The sequence below is a fragment of the Salvelinus namaycush genome, chromosome 37 (assembly GCF_016432855.1).
Source record: "Salvelinus namaycush isolate Seneca chromosome 37, SaNama_1.0, whole genome shotgun sequence".
Classification (NCBI taxonomy): Eukaryota; Metazoa; Chordata; class Actinopteri; order Salmoniformes; family Salmonidae; genus Salvelinus; species Salvelinus namaycush.
In genome coordinates, this window is record NC_052343.1 from 8,049,002 (window position 1) to 8,069,819 (window position 20,818).

Here is a 20,818-nt window from a genome sequence, read left to right on the forward strand (position 1 = left end):
TCACACACAGTCAGTTCAAGAATTTAGCAAAGATGATCTTGACTGGGAGAGATGTGAGTCAGGGGAGACGAAGGGAATGAATAAAGTTTTTGGTGACTATCAGCTTTGGATCTCAACAATATGTTTTTATTATTTCGTTATGTTTTGAGGTACTACGGTAGTGTATTGATGTTAGCGTCAGCTGTGAGCTAGCAAGGAAAGTTAGCCTACAAAGCTGGAAGCTACCGATAACTTTCATTTTAAAGTGTTCTAGCCTGTAATGAACTTGTTTTGCGAACAGTAATTAACAGTTTCAACATTTCTACATGCCGTGTTGCATTATTCAAGTGTGCTAACTTCTGGGCAGCCTAAGTGTGGAGCTAACATGATGTAGCCAAGACTCCCAGTAAGTGCAGTGGTTCCTCAGGACAGGCTAGAGCTAGCATTGAGTAGTGGAGCAGGGACGGTGCGCTCGCTCTTTAAAGGGACATCGGCTGCGCTGTAGGACAGACTTGATCCTCTCCCAGTCAGTAGACGACGTGAGATTTCACAGAAGTACCGAAAGTAACAAGTTCTAGTACCGAACCATTTTTCATGTTCTAGTACGAAAAAGTACCAAAGTTTCGGTATACCGTGCAACACTAGTAGGAACAGGAAAATGACTTTAGCAGTGAGACGTGAAAAGACAGAAACCTGGCAGACAGACTGAAAGTGTGTAGTCAAAGGCACCAGGTTTAGTCACTTCTCTGACTAAACCTGGCGTCTCCATCGATCAACTAAAATTACATGTTTGTCACACAAGGTGTAAATTAACGAGATCTACTGCACAGCCCTGATTAGTGGGCTGCTAGCTTGCACAGCATCACAGTCAACCACAGATGGTGACATAAAAGGGCACCCCACGGCACTCGACAGTAAACACCATTCAATCTGGCTAAACTGTAAAGGTTAAAAAGCTGGCACACACACACACACACACACACACACACACAAAACCCAAGAATGTGTAGGTGCACACATATACAGCATACACAAATTATCTCTCCGTTCAACAGAGAAGTATGACGTGGTCTGACCTATGATCCTTATCATCTATATGCCGACTTAAGAAGACCGAAAGCCCTCTAACGTCATAGTGCCACTGGGCACAGAAGTCAGTTCAACGTCTAGCTTTGATTTTACATTTGGTTGAGTTGTAAACTTTTGTGAATTCAACAAAGTGTCACCATGTCATTGGATTTAGATTTATTTAATGGGTGAAAGAAGATGAAACTCCCTTACGTTGATGACTTTTTTCAAATCCAATCACTTTTCCATGTTGATTCAACGAAATCACATTGATGTTTTGGGGGTTGAAATGTGGAAACAACGTTGATTCAACCAGTTCTGACCAATGGGGTGCCACTGTTTTCGGCCATCACAAAATGTTAATACAGTTTCCATCTACCAGCTTCTTCAAGAAAGAAGGCAAGGGGATGAGGGCAGCCGAGGGGGGTTGAAATATTTTCGGGGTTAAGTCATGGTGTTGGTGTCATTGGCCCTATGCTGTACTGCTTTCCAAGCAGTCTGGCGCTCTCCCGTTCTACTCATTGATTTAATTTCCTTTGCACTTGCTTTGGATGTGGTTCTGTTTGATGCCTAGGTCTCCTACTCCCCTTAAAGTGCAAAAATGACTAACTCCTACTCCCCTCAAAAAGTAGAGAACAAACAACTAATAATGTTTGCCAGACTTTGCTCGAGAGGAATGGGTGAATGCATTGAGAATGTACAGCTTTATCTCTCTACTCTCCACTGAGACGAAGTCAATCTGGCAACCCCCATTAAATTAGTCTGAATGGAGATGGCAACGTGCATGGATGGTTACCTAGCCCCCGGCTCTACACCTTTTGAGGATACCTGAACAGTGCAAAGCAGCGATTATATTCCAGCCCACACCAATGGAGCATTATAGCAACATTAGTATTTTTCACATCCTAAGCATTGTATTGAAACTGATTCAAGAATACTGCCTATTTAGGTGTAATAATCCTAAACAGGAATACAGCTGGGAAACTATAGATTTCACTCTGACCAAAGGTCCTCTAAACCTTTCCGTTCAGGGTCACGGTCAAAGTCAGTGGTCATGTTTAGGGGTTCCATCTGCAGTAAGGGTCAGCTTGGTGTTTGATGGTCAGGGGCATGGGAGTGATGTCATCATGAACATAGACTCCAACAGATTCTGTTTCGATGGATGTCACATTCCCCTTCAAATGAAGACATCGCCCCAAAGATACCCTCCAACGCTCTTCCCTCTCGAATGAAGTCACAAAAAGATGTCTTGATCGACGGGAGCAAGACACTTAGAAAAGTCCTGCTCAGAGAACCAGAAAGTCTGGACATTACTCTGCGCCTAACGGGCCTGGAAACCTCAAAGAAAATGTGCACAACAGCAGACGCAACAACATCAACAGAACCTCCATGGCAATTAGACCCTCCATGGCTCCCAGGTCTGGGTCCCATCTGTGCTGCTAAACGTGTTAGATGTTCTGGTCTCTGCTCTGGAATGAGTTACTCTGAAAAAATATATATATTTGTAGTTGTTCCAACTACACGGTACAAAAATATAAAAAACGCAACATGTAAAGTGTTGGTCCCATGTTTTATGAGTTAAAATATAATGTCCCACAAATTTTCCAGACACACAAAAACCTTCTCAACTTTGGTGCAAAAATTTGTTTACATCCCTGTTAGTGAGCATTTGATATTTTTTCAAGATAATCCATCCACCTGAGAGGTGTGGCATATCAAGAAGCTGATTAAACAGCATGATCATTACACAGGTGCACCTAGTGCTGGAGACAATAAAAGGCCCCTCTAAAATGTTTAGTTTTGTCACAACATGCCACAGATGTCTCAAGTTGAGGGAGCGTGCAATTGACATGCTGACTGCAGGAATGTCATCCAGAGAATTTAATTTTAATTTCTCTACCATAAGCCACCTCCAACGTTGTTTGAGAATTTGGCAGTCTGTCCAACCGGCTTCACAACCGCAGAACACGTGTAACTACGCCAGCCCAGGACCACCTGCGAGGGGTAAATATTTGTCTGTAGTAAAGCCCAAATTCTGATTGGCTGGGCCTTGCTCCCCAGTGGGTCTGCCTGGCTTCCATGGCTGCATCCCTGTCCAGTCATGTGAAATTCATAGATTAGGACCTAATGAATTTATTTCAATTGATTGATTTCCTAATATGAGCTGAAACACAGGAAAATCGTTGAAATTGTTGCATGTTGCGTTTATATTTTTGTTAATTAAGTATAATCATTATTAAGTAACTGGTTCCACAGACTTTTTTAAATTTATTTTTTAGTTAAGATGCCCAAATAATAGGTGAATGAACACGAGGCAAGTTGAGCAAACACATTTAATGTTGACAGAATTTTTGACTGACTTCTCAAATTTTTGCCAAGTTTGGGCCAACTAAAAAGGTTAAGTTCAGCTAACACTAATAGAAAAGTAAAAAAGGCTGTAAAAAAGTAAAAAAGGCTGGTACTTAATAATAATTAGTTGAAACTAGATTTTTTTTTTTTACACAGTGTATATTCAACTATCCACAAACATCCTGGCCTTAATCCACCCTTTGGTTCTGCGAGCCATATCAAACAAACAGATTACGCTCTTTGGAGTACATTAGTCCTATGATCTCAGAGCCGACTGTTTGACAAAAGACCTTAAAAGTAAAAGGTAAACAGTTTAATCAAGTGTGTCTGATAAAATTACAATGTTCTCTTCCGCTCTGTTGAATTAAAAAGGTGGACGCCGCTAAATTACGTCGCCATGTGCAGCACTGCAGATAGAGATGAGAGAGATGCAAGACTTGCAGAAATGTACCCACTACGCTGTTTATTTTCTGCATCTACATCATATTACTGAGTCTACCTTTAACATGCAGAAAAAAGGGAGTGGAATTTCTCCGGCCTAGTGCCTAACACAAACCCTTACAAGCGAGAGTCAATAGCATTAGTATGGACTGAACACCAACTAAACAGTAGGGACTTGCAGTAATCTCAGATTAAGCCATGCTGTGACAGGCCACTGACAGATGTGCCTTCGAGCATTAACGGTGTTCCTCTTGGGCCACTCATCTCTCCATCTCTGCAGCCCTTCATTCAAGATCCCTGGCAGTGGCTCGCCATTGCTCGTCCTGTCGTAAATCACCCCAGTCTTCTTCTCCTCATCAACCAGGAGCTGGTGTTCTTTTATAGCCAAGCCAAGGACACTTTCTCCCATTTATGGCTCCTGCAAGTACAAGGCATTGTGATGGGAACAGCCCCCCCCCCCACCCTACGCTGCCTTTGACTCTTGCACATTAGCGCTAACATGTACCCATGGTGCTGCCAAGTAAACACTCCCCTATGTTTATGTTGGACTTGGGCAACCTATCATATCCACTTCGATTTATGGTCCACGGAGTGACATACGCTCACACCTTTAGCGGAATGTGTGAATGTGGCAGGTCGGTCTGGCCTGTCTAAGCCTGCCTCCTCTGAAGAGAGAACTCGACTGTCTATTTAACTACGGAGATGGGAAGAGAAAAAGTGAGCGCGGGAGAAAAGGAGAGAGGCGGCTACTGAAGATACCCGGATAAGGAGTCACATTCTTGATGGCCCACCAGTTCCATCATGCGGAGCAGGGATTTGCCTGTGTTTACTTAAAGAGGGGAACACGCTCACTCGCAGCTGTGCTCCAAATAAACAAATAGCCATACGAATTTAACAGAGGAGAAAATGCATATCTAATCTGTACAAGTAACATTCATGCAAGACGGGTCCGTCCAGGGTCGGCTAGGGTGAGCCAATCCATAACTTGGGTTGAGGAATTTACGCACGTACACACTTCACACAGCCCCTTCAGAAAAGATGATGTGCTGAGTAACAACTTATGGTACAGGGTTCAGTATCTGAACAAAAGGGGTCCACATACATCCAAACACACACACAAATTCAAGGAAATGCGCACGCACGCACACACACACACACACCACCGATTATTCCACATCTGTGACGATGTCACAGTCATTTGGTTTCATTTCTCGCAGATGTGGTGGGAGGCTAGGCTCATTAAGTGTTGGGAAGCAATCAAGCCTAATACACCAGCCTTGGCACTTAGCTCAGTGTGTGTGTGCGCGAGTGCTGAGGCAAGGTGGGTAGCCGAGCCATATAAAGACAAAGCCACTGCAGTGGTGTTGATGGCATGTTGGAACAAACAAGGATTGCAGGCAAATCGCTACGCTAGGACATCACTGTTAGAGAAAGTCTTGTGAGCATGCTGTTGCGGAAAGATGTCAGGCCCTCTAATGCTCTCTGGTTGTATCGTTAGCAATAGTGCTGGGCCTTGTTCAGGGCTGTTGAGAATCACTCTGTGGTGGGGATCATAGCAAGCCACAATGCCTCAAAGTGATGGCCAATTAGGCCATATGCTTGGTGAGTGAGAGCAACCCAAAAAAGGAGATGACACTCCAGATGAACAATGACTTCGGTCACATACATTATGGGAGGTGTAAATCTAGCCGAGAATAGGATTACTGAAAGATGACAAGAGATACAACATGCTTATCACGGGTGGGTGATCCTTCAGGACAGTCTGTCCCACAGATGTGGTTTTTTGGCAGCCGCCTTCAAGTTCACAGAGCAGCTTGGTCTTGAAAGACGCTGTACATAACCCATGTATTATTACCACTAGAAGAAGGCAAACAGAAAAAGGTTTGGGCTGATGCGTTTGATCGATCAATGGATTTCTCGATAAAACTTCACCCTTCTTCCTCATCGTTATTCATTTCATTGTTATCAGACAGTAGGTTTCGGGTAGGTCACGGTCCTCGAAATAAATGCTTTTGGAGTTGCCAAAGTAACTGGGGACAGCTACGGAAGGGCTGTTTAAGTTACTGTATGGCGAATATTTCTGTATAACGAATATTTCTGTATAACATATACACTCCCACTTCAATGGAGGACATAGGGCTGCTGAGTGAACAGTAGCAGAGGCCTGTACACACAGTGTCTTTATCAGGTTTGTTGCAAGACAAAATTATTCACCCTACCACGCTGTATAAATTATTATTGGACTACATTACACCCCCCCCCCCCCCCCAAGTGCCTCTGTTAATCATATAGGCCCATCCTGTGATTTAATGATTAGCCACATCCCAATGCAACCATTACTGTATGTATGAAATTCATAATACACATCACTCGTCTCAAAACCTCAAAACCTCGCAATTTGTTCTCAAACTTGCAATGTGTGCCTTGTGCACTTTTACACGGCTTGATGTGACTTGCTTGTTGGTTTTGGAGGCATGTTTGCTGGAGAAAATATATATATATATATTTATGGCATCCATTTATTCAAAAACGGGAAGTAAGAGTGATGTTTATAACTGACTAGGCACCGTGGTGTGGCTGCCAGTGTTCTAGGGCGCATTATCTAACAGTGTTGCAAGTTTAGGCGAGGGGGATAGTCATGCATGCCAAACGATGAAATCAACCATCAGACTGCCTAAGCCAGACTGAACGCTGTCCTCACTTTGTTTCACAACAGTTCAACTGAGATGGCAGGTTACCTCACTAGACGTGCCATTAAAATGATGAACCATTTCTAACAGGATAACATTAAATCACGAGGGAGGGTGTTGATACTAACTAGACAGTCCATCTCACGTCATGACTAGGGCCATGTGTTTTGCACAGTCATGTGATATGGCCAGATGTATTATTTATTTATCATCATCAAACTGTCCTCTTTATGTCAGATGGTCCAGCATCATCCTCAGCCAATTGCTTTCATTTGTCTAATTCTTATTTTTGGATGAGGCTTAAAATACAGGATAAAATCTTGCTATGTCACATGATTGTTTTGTGCAGGAGGGGACTAATTATGATTACATGCCTTTCAATATCTCAATAGCTATACTTCTCATATTCTTGCAGTAGACAACATCCTCCTACTGGAGGCCTGGGCGCAGCCAGGGATCCAGTCATGGCTGACTCACAAGAGCTGGATACATGACTGTGGGGGTGATGACACGATAGGAATAGTGTACCTAAACATCTGCTTCGTCACGAGAACTATGTAGCTGACGTCATGCAGTTCCAACCGCAGCTAGGAGAGTGGACAGGCCTTTCTCACTAAATGTTATAGGAATTGCCAATCTCTTTAACAACATGCATTGACAAGATCTGGTAGAGATGAAGGATTATTTAATGTCATAGGAGGGACAAAATAAACATTTATGATAGAAAGAGGTGAGAAGTGAACAACATATGGAAGAGAACGACATATGGCATAAATAACCTTTATACCAGAGAGAGATGAGACAGAGGAGAAGAGACAGCAGAACAGAGAGCACCTACGCTGCCTCCCGCAGAGGGTCAAACTCTCAGGATCGTATTTCAGTCATTTACCAACATAGCAGCCACTGGAGGAAGCCGTGCCCCCTCACAATAACACTGCAGCACCTGGACACCCACCCCCACAGGAAACATGAGGTCACCCCCCCCCCCCATTCACAGACAGGCCAAACACACTCCAGCTGCCTGCCACGCAGCCCCACACTCAATTGAAGGGTGCCTGGTTAGTAGCTAGTCTGGCTACCAGAGGAAGGCAGGAGGAAGAGGGTAATTGGGGGTTGAGGATATAGGATACAGAAAGAAAAGCCTGCTTTGGAGGTAATGCTTGACATGTCCATTTCAGGACCACTTTTGTGCTCAATACCTTTATTATGTTCTTTTTTTCTGTAACACTAGTGTTCATATTGCCTGGGTAGCTTAACCAATATTTCACATACCACAATAACAATTCCCTTTAGAGTGTTTGAGAGTCAGCAAATAGACAGCAAGCAGACCGCAAAAAGTAACAGCTACTGGAACCTTCCTCAACAGAGTTGGAGAAAGAGGGAATGAAAGGTGTGCAGTGTCAAACCTGTCACTACAATTCAACATTCCAGTCTCTAGCAACCTGCAAGCACTTGACTGTGGATTGTCCGTCATCATTGTACTATGGGCTAGAAACCGTCAGCCCCCAAAACCCACCCACCAGCAATTCACTACACCCGCAATAACATCTGCAAAATGTGTATGTGACCAATACATTTGATTACAAGTCATTATGGTCCCCCTGAAGTTTAAACATGGCACCACTCCAAAACAAAGCACTACTAACCTGCAGCAAAACACAGAGACCTCCAAAGAATGTGACCGCGGTCACTTAAATGCCAGAGAGAAAAGAAGAGAGGCAAAACACATTATATACTCCATAAGCTGGGTCAAGGCAGGAATGCCAGACACTACATATTGCATAAAGGATGTTGGCTTTTATTGCCCTCTGAAAAAAAGTCACTGTAAAACCAACAGACTGGCCTTGTTGGCACAGCAGGACACTACAGATCACACAGCTCTTCATAGGAGGAAGTTGAGTTGATTATTTATTCAACTAGGCATGTCAGTCAAGAACAAATTCTTATTTATAATCACGGCCTAGGAACAGTGGATTAACTGCCTTGTTCATGGGGCAGAACGACAGAGGTTTACCTTGTCAGCTCGGGGATTCGATCCAGCAACCTTTCGGTTACTGGCCCAACACTAACCACTAGGCTACCTGCCACCCCAGTTGTGGTGTACAAGTGAGAGGAAGAGCTGTTTTATTTCAAAGTTGACGGCGGTACATGGCTTTGAGCTGAACTACCACTGTCCATATAGGGTCAGAAATGATTGACACCCTTGATAAAGACGAGCAATACATTTCTAAAATAAATATTTAAAATAATGAGCTATATTGTATGCAAATGATATTTTATTTTACATGAATAAAATAGCTCAGAGAAAGAGATTTTGTTTAACAACTAATCTTTTTTTTAAATCAAAATGATTGACACTGACATTGATTAGTGATGTGCAGTTCGCAAACAATTCATTATTTTTGAATGACTTAATACGCATTCCTTCGGCTCAGTGGCTCAGGAGCCGTGCTCCGACCAACAGCTGTCTGTCATACATGTGCGGAGGGAAAAATATCATCACATAAAGAAGAAAATACATGGGCCTCCGAGTGTCGCGACAGACCCGGGTTCGATCCCAGGCTGTGTCACAACCGGCCGTGACCGAGTCCCATGGGGCGGCGCACAATTGGCCTAGCGTCGTCTGGGTTAGGGGAGGGTTTGGCCGGGGGGGACTTTACTTGGCTCATCGCGTTCTAGCAACTCCTTGTGGCGGGCCGGGCGCCTGCAGGCTGACTTCGGTCATCAGTTGAACAGTGTTTCCTCCGACACATTGGTGCAGCTGGCTTCCGGGTTAAGCGGGCGCATGTTAAGAAGCGCGGTTTGGCAGGTCATGTTTCGGAGGACGCATGACTCGACCTTTGCCTCTCCCAAGCCTGTTGGGGAGCTGCAGTGAGGAGACAAGATCATAATTGGATCGCAACTGGATATCACGAAATAGGGGAGAAAAAGGGGGATGAAATACACAAATATATATATTTATAGAACTGATAATTGATCGCATGGTTTAAAAATGTATGTAATTAATTTATTATTGAATGTTATGATGGACACAGATTTGCAGAACCAAAACATACACAACAAATTCGAACTCGAGAACGAATCGTTGGGGTGCTGCAGTTCGCGAACGATATGGTGACAATCACCCTCACGGCAGTCAAGCAATGCATTCTGCCAAGAGTTGTTCAAATGCATCAAGAAATGATCTTATTTGTATGGCTAGCAATCAACAAATGTAAGTGCGCTTTAAACAATGTCACAAATGACAGCTCCAATATGCCCCTTATGATGAATGACGTGAATGTGAACGAGAGGCTTGCAGAATCATGACTCTTTCGAGTTTTCAGTTCATCGTTCACCGGTAGGGGGTCCTACATGTCTGGGCATTACTGACTCAAATTAACAAAATGAGTCAAAATATGTTCTTTTGCCTGAAGGAGTCGAAAAGATCAGAGTCAGTAAAAAGAGACAAACTTCCAATCACTACTAAAGATGCTTATGAATAAAGTAGTCAAAAGTTTTGTATTTGGTCCCATTTTCCTAGCATGCAATGATTACATCAAGCTTGTGACTACAAACTTGTTGGATGCATTTGCAGTTTGTTTTGGTTCTTTTACAAATTATTTTGGACCCAAGAGAAATTAATGATAAATCATGTATTGTGTTATTTTGGAGTTTCAAATCAGTCAAATCTTATACCTGATTCCGTTAGTCTTCCAACACAAATTCTTAGTTTTTTCCCCTCAGGTTTCTGTTTTCCCCTGCTTTTTCAGGTTTGGATGTTCTAAGTCCACAACCATGCTTAAACCACATCAGGAGACCAGTTTTGAGGTCTGGAAAAATCTAAGACACTTTCATTTGTGGGTGTAGTTACCCTTTAATTTAACTGTGCACTGTCCTGAGACCATTTGGTTAGTGATGTTACTCTAACGCTCATGATGCAATTGCAGATTTGCAAAAAAAAAAAGGCCACTGGATTGATAAAAACAGTCATATCATTCTGCCAGGTAAGCATATGCTACTTTGTAGTTAACATTTAATTGAGACGGTTTTTGGGAACCTTTCCATCTACCAGAAGAGGTTGTCTTACATTAGCATCATCGCTAATGGCTACACAAAGTGGTAGACAAATGCGCAAATTCAGACAGGGGGATTCCTGTGCTGTTGCCGCTTCAGAAAGTTTACGGGAAAATATGAATCACTGATGCATTTTGTTCATGTCTTGTGATAATCTTTGGCATATTAATGCATTTTCTAATACGTTCATTTAATACACTTAGTTGATATCCTATGTTCAATAAATGTTTTAATATTGTTGAATTGCGTTCTGTGATTCCGTCCGCGTTCTCTGCAGCACTGAATTAATAAGGCCCTAGAGAGGGTCAAAGATCATATCCCGTTATTGGTAACGGTGAGAGGTAAGCATGTCTTGGGGGTATAATCTGTGACCCTCTGTCTTTCATAAGTGACAATGTGATGCTACGGAAAAACGAAGAGTAGCAATGTCGAAAGTAATCTAATTCCCATCCAATCTAATTTCATAAATCAAATGTAATTTAATATAGATCAACGAGTACTATTATTTCTATCCGTGTTTATGAAACAAGCTTTGTATTTGATCTATTAAATCTAAGGTTTTTGCATAAGATTTAGTGGTAAGACACTTACTTCCATCCTTGTTTATGAATCAATCGCTTATTTTCTTATTTAAAATCATTTATGAGATCTTTTATGAAGACATACACTACAATACCAAAACGTATGTGGACACATGCTCTTCAAACATCTCATTCCAAAACCATGGGCATTAATATGGAGCTGGCCCCCCTTTTGCTGCTATTACAGCCTCCACTCTTCTGGGAAGGCTTTCCACTAGATTTTGGAACATTGCTGGGGGGACGTGCTTCCATTCAACCTTAAGATCATTAGTGAGGTCGGGCATTGATGCGAGCCAGGCGATTAGGCCTGGCTCGCAGTCAGCATTCCAATTCATCCCAAAGGTGTTTGATGGGTTTAGGTCAGGGCTCTGTGCAGGCCAGTCAAGTTCTTCCACACCAATCTCGACAAACCATTTCTGTATTTCTGTATTGTCATGCTGAAACCGGAAAGGGCCTTCCCCAAACTGTTGCCACAAAGTTGGAAGCACAGAATCATCTAGAATGTCATTGTATGCTGTCGTCTTAAGATTTCCCTTTATTGTAACTAAGAGGCCAAGCCCGAACCATGAAAAACAGCCTCAGACCATTACTCCTCTCCCACTTAACTTTACAGTTGGCACTATGCATTGGGGCAGGTAGCGTTCTTCTGGCAGATGGTGATGCGTGATTCATCACTCCAGAGAACGCGTTTCCACAGCTCCTGAGTCCAATGGCGGCGAGCTTTACACCACTCCAGCTGACACTTGGCATTGAGCATGGTGATTTTAGGCTAGTGTGTGGCTGCTCGACCATGGAAACCCATTTCACGAAGCTCCCGACGAACAGTTATTGTGCTGATGTTGCTTCCAGAGGCAGTGTGGAACTCTGTAGTGAGTGTTACAACTGAGGACAGGGAATTCTTATGCATTAAGCGATTCAGCACTAGGTGGTCGCGTTCTGTGAGCTTGTATGGCCTACCACTTCGCGGCTGAGCCGTTGTTGCTCCTAGACGTTTCCACTTCACAATAACAGCACTTACAGTTGACTGGGACAGCTCTAGCAGGGCAGAAATTAGACGAACTGACTTGTTGAAAAGGGGGCATTCTACAACAGCGCCACGTTGAAAGTCAATGAGCTCTACAGTAAGGCCATTCTACTGCCAATGTTTATCTATGGATATTTCATGGCTGTGTGCTCGATTTTATACACCTGTCAGCAATGGGTGTGGCTGAAATAGCCGAATCCACTAATTTGAAGGGGTGTCCACATACTTTTGTATATACACTGCTCAAAAAAATAAAGGGAACACTAAAATAACACATCCTAGATCTGAATGAATGAAATATTCTTATTAAATACTTTTTTCTTTACATAGTTGAATGTGCTGACAACTAAATCACACAAAAATTATCAATGGAAATCAAATGTATCAACCCATGGAGGTCTGGATTTGGAGTCACACTCAAAATTAAAGTGGAAAACCACACTACAGGCTGATCCAACTTTGATGTAATGTCCTTAAAACAAGTCAAAATGAGGCTCAGTGGTGTGTGTGGCCTCCATGTGCCTGTATGACCTCCCTACAACGCCTGGGCATGCTCCTGATGAGGTGGCGGATGGTCTCCTGAGGGATCTCCTCCCAGACCTGGACTAAAGCATCCGCCAACTCCTGGACAGTCTGTGGTGCAACGTGGCGTTGGTGGATGGAGCGAGACATGATGTCCCAGATGTGCTCAATTGGATTCAGGTCTGGGGAACGAGGGTACGTTTGGCAGCATGAGTGAAAGAGGCTTTGTTGCGAAATAGGAAGCCGATTCTAGATTTCATTTTGAATTGGAGATGCTTAATGTGAGTCTGGAAAGATTTTACAATCTAACCTGACACCTAGGTATTTGTAGTTGTCCACATATTCTAACTCAGAACCGTCCAGAGTAGTGATGCTAATCGGGCGGGAGGGTGCGGGCAGAAATCGGTTGAAGAGCATGCACTTAGTTTTACTAGTATTTACAAGAGCTTGGAGGCCACGGAAGGAGTGTTGTATGGCATTGAAGCTCATTTGGAGGTTTGTTAGCACAGTGTCCAAAGAAGGGCCAGATGTATACAGAATGGTGTCATCTGCGTAGAGGTGGATCAGAGAATCACCAGCAGCAAGAGCGACATCATTGATATATACACAGAGAAAGGAGTCGGCCCGAGAATTGAACCCTGTGGCACCCCCATAGAGACCGCCAGAGGTCCGGACAACAGGCCCTCCGATTTGACACACTGAACTCTGTCTGAGAAGTAGTTGGTGACCCAGGCGAGGCAGTCATTTGAGAAGCTAAGGCTATTGAGTCTGCCGATAAGAATGCGGTGATTGACAGAGTTGAAATCCTTGGCCAGGTCGATGAAGACTGTTGCACAGTACTGTCTTTTATCGATGGCGGTTATGATATCATTTAGGACCTTGAGTGTGGCTGAGGTGCACCCATGACCAGCTCAGAAACCAGATTGCATAGTGGAGAAGGTACGGTGGGATTTGAAATGGTCGGTGATCTGTTTGTTAATTTGGCTTTCGAAGATTTTAGAAAGGCAGGGCAGGATGGATATAGGTCTATAACAGTTTGGGTCTAGAGTGTCTCCCCCTTTGAAGAGGGGGATGACCATGGCAGCTTTCCAATCTTTGGGGATCTCAGACGATACGAAAGAGGTTGAACAGGCTAGTAACAGGAGTTGCAACAATTTCGGCAGATCATTTTCGAAAGAGAGGGTCTAGATTGTCTAGCCCTGCTGATTTGTAGGGATCCAGGTTTTGCAGTTCTTTCAGAACATCAGCTGTCTGGATTTGCGTGAAGGAGAAGCGGCGAAGGGGGGCTTGGGCAAGTTGCTGCAGGGGGTGCTGAGATGTTGGCCGGGGTAGGGGTAGCCAGGTGGAACGCCTGGCCAGCCGTAGAAAAATGCTTTTTGAAATGATCGATTATCGTAGATTTATTGGTGATGACAGTGTTTCCTAGCCTCAGTACAGTGGGCAGCTGGGAGGAGGTGCTCTTATTCTCCATGGACTTTACAGCGTCCCAAAACTTTTTGGACTATATCTGTTCTTAGTTCTGCATTTTTTTAATGGGGCATGCTTATTTAAGATGGCGAGGAAAGCACTTTTAAAGAGCAACCAGGCATCCTCTACTGAAGGGATGAGGTCAATATCCTTCCAGGATACCCGGGCCAATATAAAACAAACTTAGGGAGGAGGCTTCTAATGTTAAAAGCCTTGGTTTCATGCATGTTACGGTTACAGAAGTCAACTAATGAGAGCACCTGGGGAATGGGAGTGGTGCTGTGGGCTGCAGGGCCTGGGTTAACCTCTACATCACCAGAGGAACAGGGGAGGAGTAGGATAAGGGCACGGCTAAAGGCTATAAGAACTGGTTGTCTAGTGCGTTCGGAAGAGAGAGTAATAGGAGCAGATTTCTGAGCACGGGAGAATAAATTCAAGGCATAATGTACAGACAAGGGTATGGTAGGATGTGAGTACAGTGGAGGTAAACATAGGCATTGAGAGATGAGGTTTTGTCTCTAGAGGCACCATTTAAGCCAGGTGAGGTCACCGCATGTGTGGGGGGTGAAACAAAAGGGCTAGCTAAGGCATATTGAGCAGGGCTGGAGGCTCTACAGTGAAATAAGACAATAATTTCTAACCAAAACAGCAATAGACAAGGCATATTGACATTAGGGAGAGGCATGTGTAGCCGAGTGATCATAGGGTCCAGTGAGTAGCTAGGTGAGCTGGAGACAGGGCGATTCCGACAGCTAGCGTGCCGGGGCTAGCAAATGGGCCTCCGGGGTACGTCACAACGGAAGAGCCTGTTGAAACCCTCTCGGACGGTTACGTCGGCAGACCAGTCGTGATGGATTGGCAGGGCTCCATGTCGGCAGTAAAAGGGTCGAGGCCAATTTGAAAAATAGGTATTATAGCCCAAGAATTGGCTGATGGACCTCTTCGGCTAGCCCGGAGATGGGCCTAGCTCGAGGCTAGCTCCAGGCTAACTGGTGCTTGCTTCGGGACAGAGACGTTAGCCAGGAGTAGCCACACGGATAGCAGCTAGCTAGCTGCGATGATCCGGTGTAAAGGTTCAGAGCTTGAGGTAGGAATCCGGAGATGTGGTAGAGAAAAAGCAGTCCAATATGCTCTGGGTTGATATCGCGCTGAGCAGACTGGCAGGAATTGACCGGGCTGAGGCTGGCTGATGTCCGAGTTTATGGTGATGACAGCTAGCAGTGGCTAACTGACTACTAGCTAGTAAGCTGGCTAGCTTCTGATGGGGGTTCCGGTTCTAAAGTGTAAAAGATAGCAGATCCGTACCACGTTGGGTGAGGCGGGTTGCAGAAGAGTATGTTCAATCCATAGATGGATATTGAGAATAAAAATATATGAAATATATACGAAGAAAACGATATATACATGGGACGGGACAAGACAAAACAGACGTCCGACTGCTACGCCATCTTGGAACCTAGCCATTAGCCATCCAGGTATACTTATGTTGGTGAGTCATCTTATTTGAATGACATTGTTTTATATGTTATTAACAAAGTGTGCTCCACTTGAAGTAGAAATTGAAAATAAAATTATTACTTAAAACAAACTACAGGAAGTGGGTTAACTGCTAAACAACTGCAATAATGGTTGTTTGTTTGTCAACAGTCTTGTGGCTATTGTAGTCTTTTGAGTGCAGAAAAACAGGGACCTCTAAAGATGTCCCAGGTATGGCAGGAGGCATGCAAGGGAGAACCAACTGCGCAGGCGCCTTACCTAGTCGGTCTGGGACTCACAGTAAGCCTGGTAACACAGCTATTTTAAGGGTATGATTTATCTTCCAGTGACCACATCTTCCCTTTCTCGCCCAATGTAACATGTGTGAAACGGCAACAGACATACCCATCCCAAACACATGGCCTCATCCCATTCCCTCTTGCCACTGAGAACTGCTCAGCCTTGGGGACTGACCACCGAGTCAATGAGGAGGGAACTGCTCAGCCTTGGGGACTGACCACCGAGTCAATGAGGAGGGAACTGCTCAGCCTTGGGGACTGACCACCGAGTCAATGAGGAGGGAACTGCTCAGCCTTGGGGACTGACCACCGAGTCAATGAGGAGGGAACTGCTCAGCCTTGGGGACTGACCACCGAGTCAATGAGGAGGGAACTGCTCAGCCTTGGGGACTGACCACCGAGTCAATGAGGAGGGAACTGCTCAGCTACCTACCTGCATCAGTGCCAGGATGCCCCAGGCTTGCCAGTCTTGATGACAGCCTTAAGGTTCGACATGGAGCACGAAAGCCAGGGAAAACAGAGGGAATAGTGGTGATAAGTATTCCATGGCTCTGTCTCAAATGGCACCCTATTCTCTACATAGTGCGCTACATTTGACCAGAGTCATAAGTGTTGCATTTTTATAGGGAATCAGAGGAGGTTGGTGTCACGTTAATTGGGGAGGACAGGCTCGTGTTAATGGCTGGAGCGGAATCAGTGGAATGGGATCAAACATGGTTTCCAGGCGTTTGATGCCATTTCATTTGCGCCGTTCCGGCCATTACTATGAGCCGTCCTCCCCTCAGCACCCTCCACTGTAGGGAATATGGTTCAATTTGGGATGCAGCCCATCTGTGGGCACTGGACAGGCCAGCACTCCCTGTGACAAGAATAGTCCCTCTTTCCCTGCAATCGTTCCCTCTGTTCTCCACTCATGGCTCCCTCTGTCTTCAGTCCCAGTTATTGCTGTGTGTAATTACTGAAGGTGAGTAATTACTTAAGGCAAGAATTTTCATATTCCCTCAGTGCAACTGGAGCATGTTCAGGGACACTAAAGTCTAGAGAACATCCAATTATCTCAGCACTTCTATACGCTTGTATAGAAGACATGGTGAAATACTGAGTAAGACATAATAACAATGTATAACAATGTATAGACATTAACAGCTCTCCAACCACCTGAAACTTGGAGAAATCCACAAATGAAGAGATATAGCCTACTAGGTCACCTTTCCTACTATACTTATAAAAGGAGACACTTGTCGTTTAGATGGGAGCTATTGACCGGTTGTTGCTTTAGAAATGTGAAAAGTAGAAATTTCATATTGAAATTGACATATCATTAGTCAAAAGATCCCATTCTATAAGGCTCTTATGCTTGACATGTGAAAACAAATGCTTACATGCTGTTATGGCATTACTTAATAACTCCCTTTGTTGCATTGCCCAGCAGAAAGCTAACATTTAAGTATAGTCTAGTCTCAATTTCCAGGTGTTCTCAGGTTACTTAGTGCCATTAGTATAATATGGACAAAACTGCTACAAAGTAGGCTATTTCTAAATTGTCTGATGAGCCTCTCTTCCTGTCCTGACATGAATTATACGCATTACTGTATCTATCATTCATTCATTCATTCATTCAGAATCCGGGAGCACTGCTGAACTTATTTTCATTAGCAACACCTTGCAAATGAATAGTTCAAAACTGTAAAGTTCTAATTAGAAGTTAAAAGTATTTACTTCAATAAATGCACATTAGGCCTACATTACTGACGTCAGGCTAAAATGCGTAATGAATGGGATTCAAAAAGAGCACACACGAATGATTAAAAAGAAAGAATGCACATGGATTCATTGATGAAAACCAAAGAATAAGAAACGTGTGTGTAGGCCTACTCTAGATTTGACGTAGGCCTACCCAAGAACAGTGGCGATACGATGGCGAAAAGTTTGCAATTCATTCTTGAAGGTAGAATGGGTGATTGCGCTTACCCGACGTTATATCTGCTGTTGAATGCACCTTTGCGACTTGACAATCGAAGCCCACCTCTCGCGCTGTGTCACCAGACATTCAAATGATGAGAATTGCAGCCGGTCTACCGGTCGCTACTCCAGTGGGAGATTATTATACTGTACAACTTTTCCCGTTCCTTTTTCACTGCAGCCTACTCAGACCTCTAACTGTACAATGCTGAAGAGTGACAGAGTTCACCGGCTCTACTGTCTATGAGGAAGTTAGTGGTGAGTCACAAGACCCCGCCCCGATATTGGAGAAAAATCTCCTCCTTCGGACTGTGCTGCGCTTTGGTCATGTACTGTGGGCCAAGGATGGGAAACTGGCGGGCCTATGAATTCCCCGCACCCCAAAAAAAGTCAGGGTCTCAATTTACTGTTGAGAGTAAGAATAGTAGAATACACAAGGTGCAATTCCTAAATTTGGTTATGCCTCAGCAGTTTTTCTATTGTTATGTCAGTCACTGACAGTCACTCAAGTAGCCCATGTCAGCTAACATTTTTTATGATTGGTAGTTAGTCTAGACAGCTATCCAAACTTGTATTAATAATGGTTGAATTACTGACCAGAATCCCCATTGATCTGCTTAGTCACTCTCACTCAGATATATTACATGTGGGTACACAGAGCCACTGTTGCCCCTCCTGATAAATTCTGATGTTTTGTGGCCCCCAAATCAAATTTATTTATATAGCCCTTCTTACATCAGCTGATATCTCAAAGTGCTGTACAGAAACCCAGCCTAAAACCCCAAACAGCAAGCAATGCAGGTGTAGAAGCACAGTGGCTAGGAAAAACTCCCTAGAAAGGCCAAATCCTAGGAAGAAACCTAGAGAGGAACCAGGCTATGAGGGGTGGCCAGTCCTCTTCTGGCTGTGCCGGGTGGAGATTATAACAGAACATGCCTAAGATGTTCAAATGTTCATAAATGACCAGCATGGTCAAATAATAATAATCACAGTAGTTGTCGAGGGTGCAGCAAATCAGCACCTCAGGAGTAAATGTCAGTTGGCTTTTCATAGCCGATCATTAAGAGTATCTCTACCGCTCCTGCTGTCTCTAGAGAGTTGAAAACAGCAGGTCTGGGACAGGTAGCACGTCCGGTGAACAGGTCAGGGTTCCATAGCCGCAGGTAGAACAGTTGAAACTGGAGCAGCAGCACGGCCAGGTGGACTGGGGACAGCAAGGAGTCATCATGCCAGGTAGTCCTGAGGCATGGTCCTAGGGCTCAGGTCCTCCGAGAGAGAAAAAGAAAGAGAGAAAGAGAGAATTAGAGAGACCATACTTAAATTCACATAGGACACCGGATAAGACAGGAGAAGTACTCCAGATAAAACAAACTGACCCTAGCCCCCAGACACATAAACTACTGCAGCATAAATACTGGAGGCTGAGACAGGAGGGGTCAGGAGACACTGTGGCCCCATCCGATGATACCCCCGGACAGGGCCAAACAGGAAGGATATAACCCCACCCACTTTGCCAAAGCACAGCCCCCACACCACTAGAGGGATATCTTCAACCACCAACTTACCATCCTGAGACAAGGCCGAGTATAGCCCACAAAGATCTCCGCCACGGCACAACCCAAGGGGGGGGCGCCAACCCAGACAGGAAGATCACGTCAGTGACTCAACCCACTCAAGTGAGCATCAAGGTTGCCCATCCATTATGTAGGCCATATTATAGTAGCCCTTCCTCAGTGGGGCCTACTCCCCCAGTTTACATCAAATTTTAACTCCAGACTGTTTGCTCCAATGTCACCTGACACTACATGAATAGACATGTAGTGTTGATGGATTTGCCTATATTTGCATACATATATATTTTAGGCAACTATTGAGTGAAGAAGTTGATTGACAGTGATAAAGTTGTTTTTGCTGATAACAAAGTATATTCACACCTTACACAGATGCAAGTTCTCACAAAAATAACTTAATGGAAATGGTGATTTGATTGAAATCTAGGCTACAGCTGATATCATTATTTTGCTAGACACACATGACAGGTAGGTGGGGATAACAGACAACAGGTAGAACTAGGTTAAACACAACACTGACATACAAACTTGCACAACAATATGGACAGTAAGCCTACTACTGTATAGTGTTGTGTTATGGACTTGAATTGCCATAGCGTAGAGTTCATCCAATGTTGTCAACAAGTGCATAATAGGCCCTCCGGGATTGGTATTGCTTTCATATCCTTTGGTCATTCTTTCATTGCGTTTTTTGTTGTTGTAAGTTTATTGATAGATTTTACACGTGTTAAACTGAAACCTATATGTGTGGATGTATTTGTGTGACCAGTATCAGTACTTTCTCTTATTTTCCCAAAACTGCACAGCTGTTCTTTCTCTTAACTCAGGCATGATCTATCCGGCGCACTTTGCCCCAATATGGGTAATTATCTCACTTCCTGTTTCGCTTCGTCTTCTGTTCTCCTCTTTTTTCCATTTGTCTCATCTTGACTATATGAGTCAACAAGAGGGAGCGTTCTCAATAGAAATGTCAACAGCTGTATGTCCTTGGAGTAGCAATTAAATACTCACCTGAGATCTGGGCCGGTATGCAAAACGTGTCTCTGAGTAGAAGTGGCCTTTGGCCTTTTAGATAATAATGAATAAGATTATAAGGACATGAAGGTACCTGATCCTAGATCAGCACTTCTATAAGCTTTTTTATACACTCCCTGGAGTAGTGGAGAGGTTAATCCAAGTGTTTCATCAGCAGGCTGTGCTGAGCCTGTAGAACATGATGTTGACACATGCATCACCCTACACCATGGTATTGTTCTGGTCTGAGCAGGTGTGTTTTGATCGTCACATTTTATTTAGACTACACGGAGACAAGTGCCTAGGCTAGCTCTAGCAG

General features: G+C 44.0%; 1 protein-coding gene across 1 annotated transcript in view; it reads right to left on the minus strand.

Moving 5' to 3' along the window:
• The window catches only part of LOC120031392 (four and a half LIM domains protein 3-like), a 43,517-nt gene extending 25,402 nt beyond the window's left edge, over positions 1-18,115 (minus strand). Inside the window, exon 1 of the mRNA XM_038977119.1 lies at positions 17,924-18,115. Within this exon, the coding sequence (XP_038833047.1) occupies positions 17,924-18,002 (79 nt within the window). The 5' untranslated portion in view covers positions 18,003-18,115. The remainder of the gene's footprint in view (positions 1-17,923) is intronic.
• Positions 18,116-20,818: the final 2,703 nt, after the last annotated feature.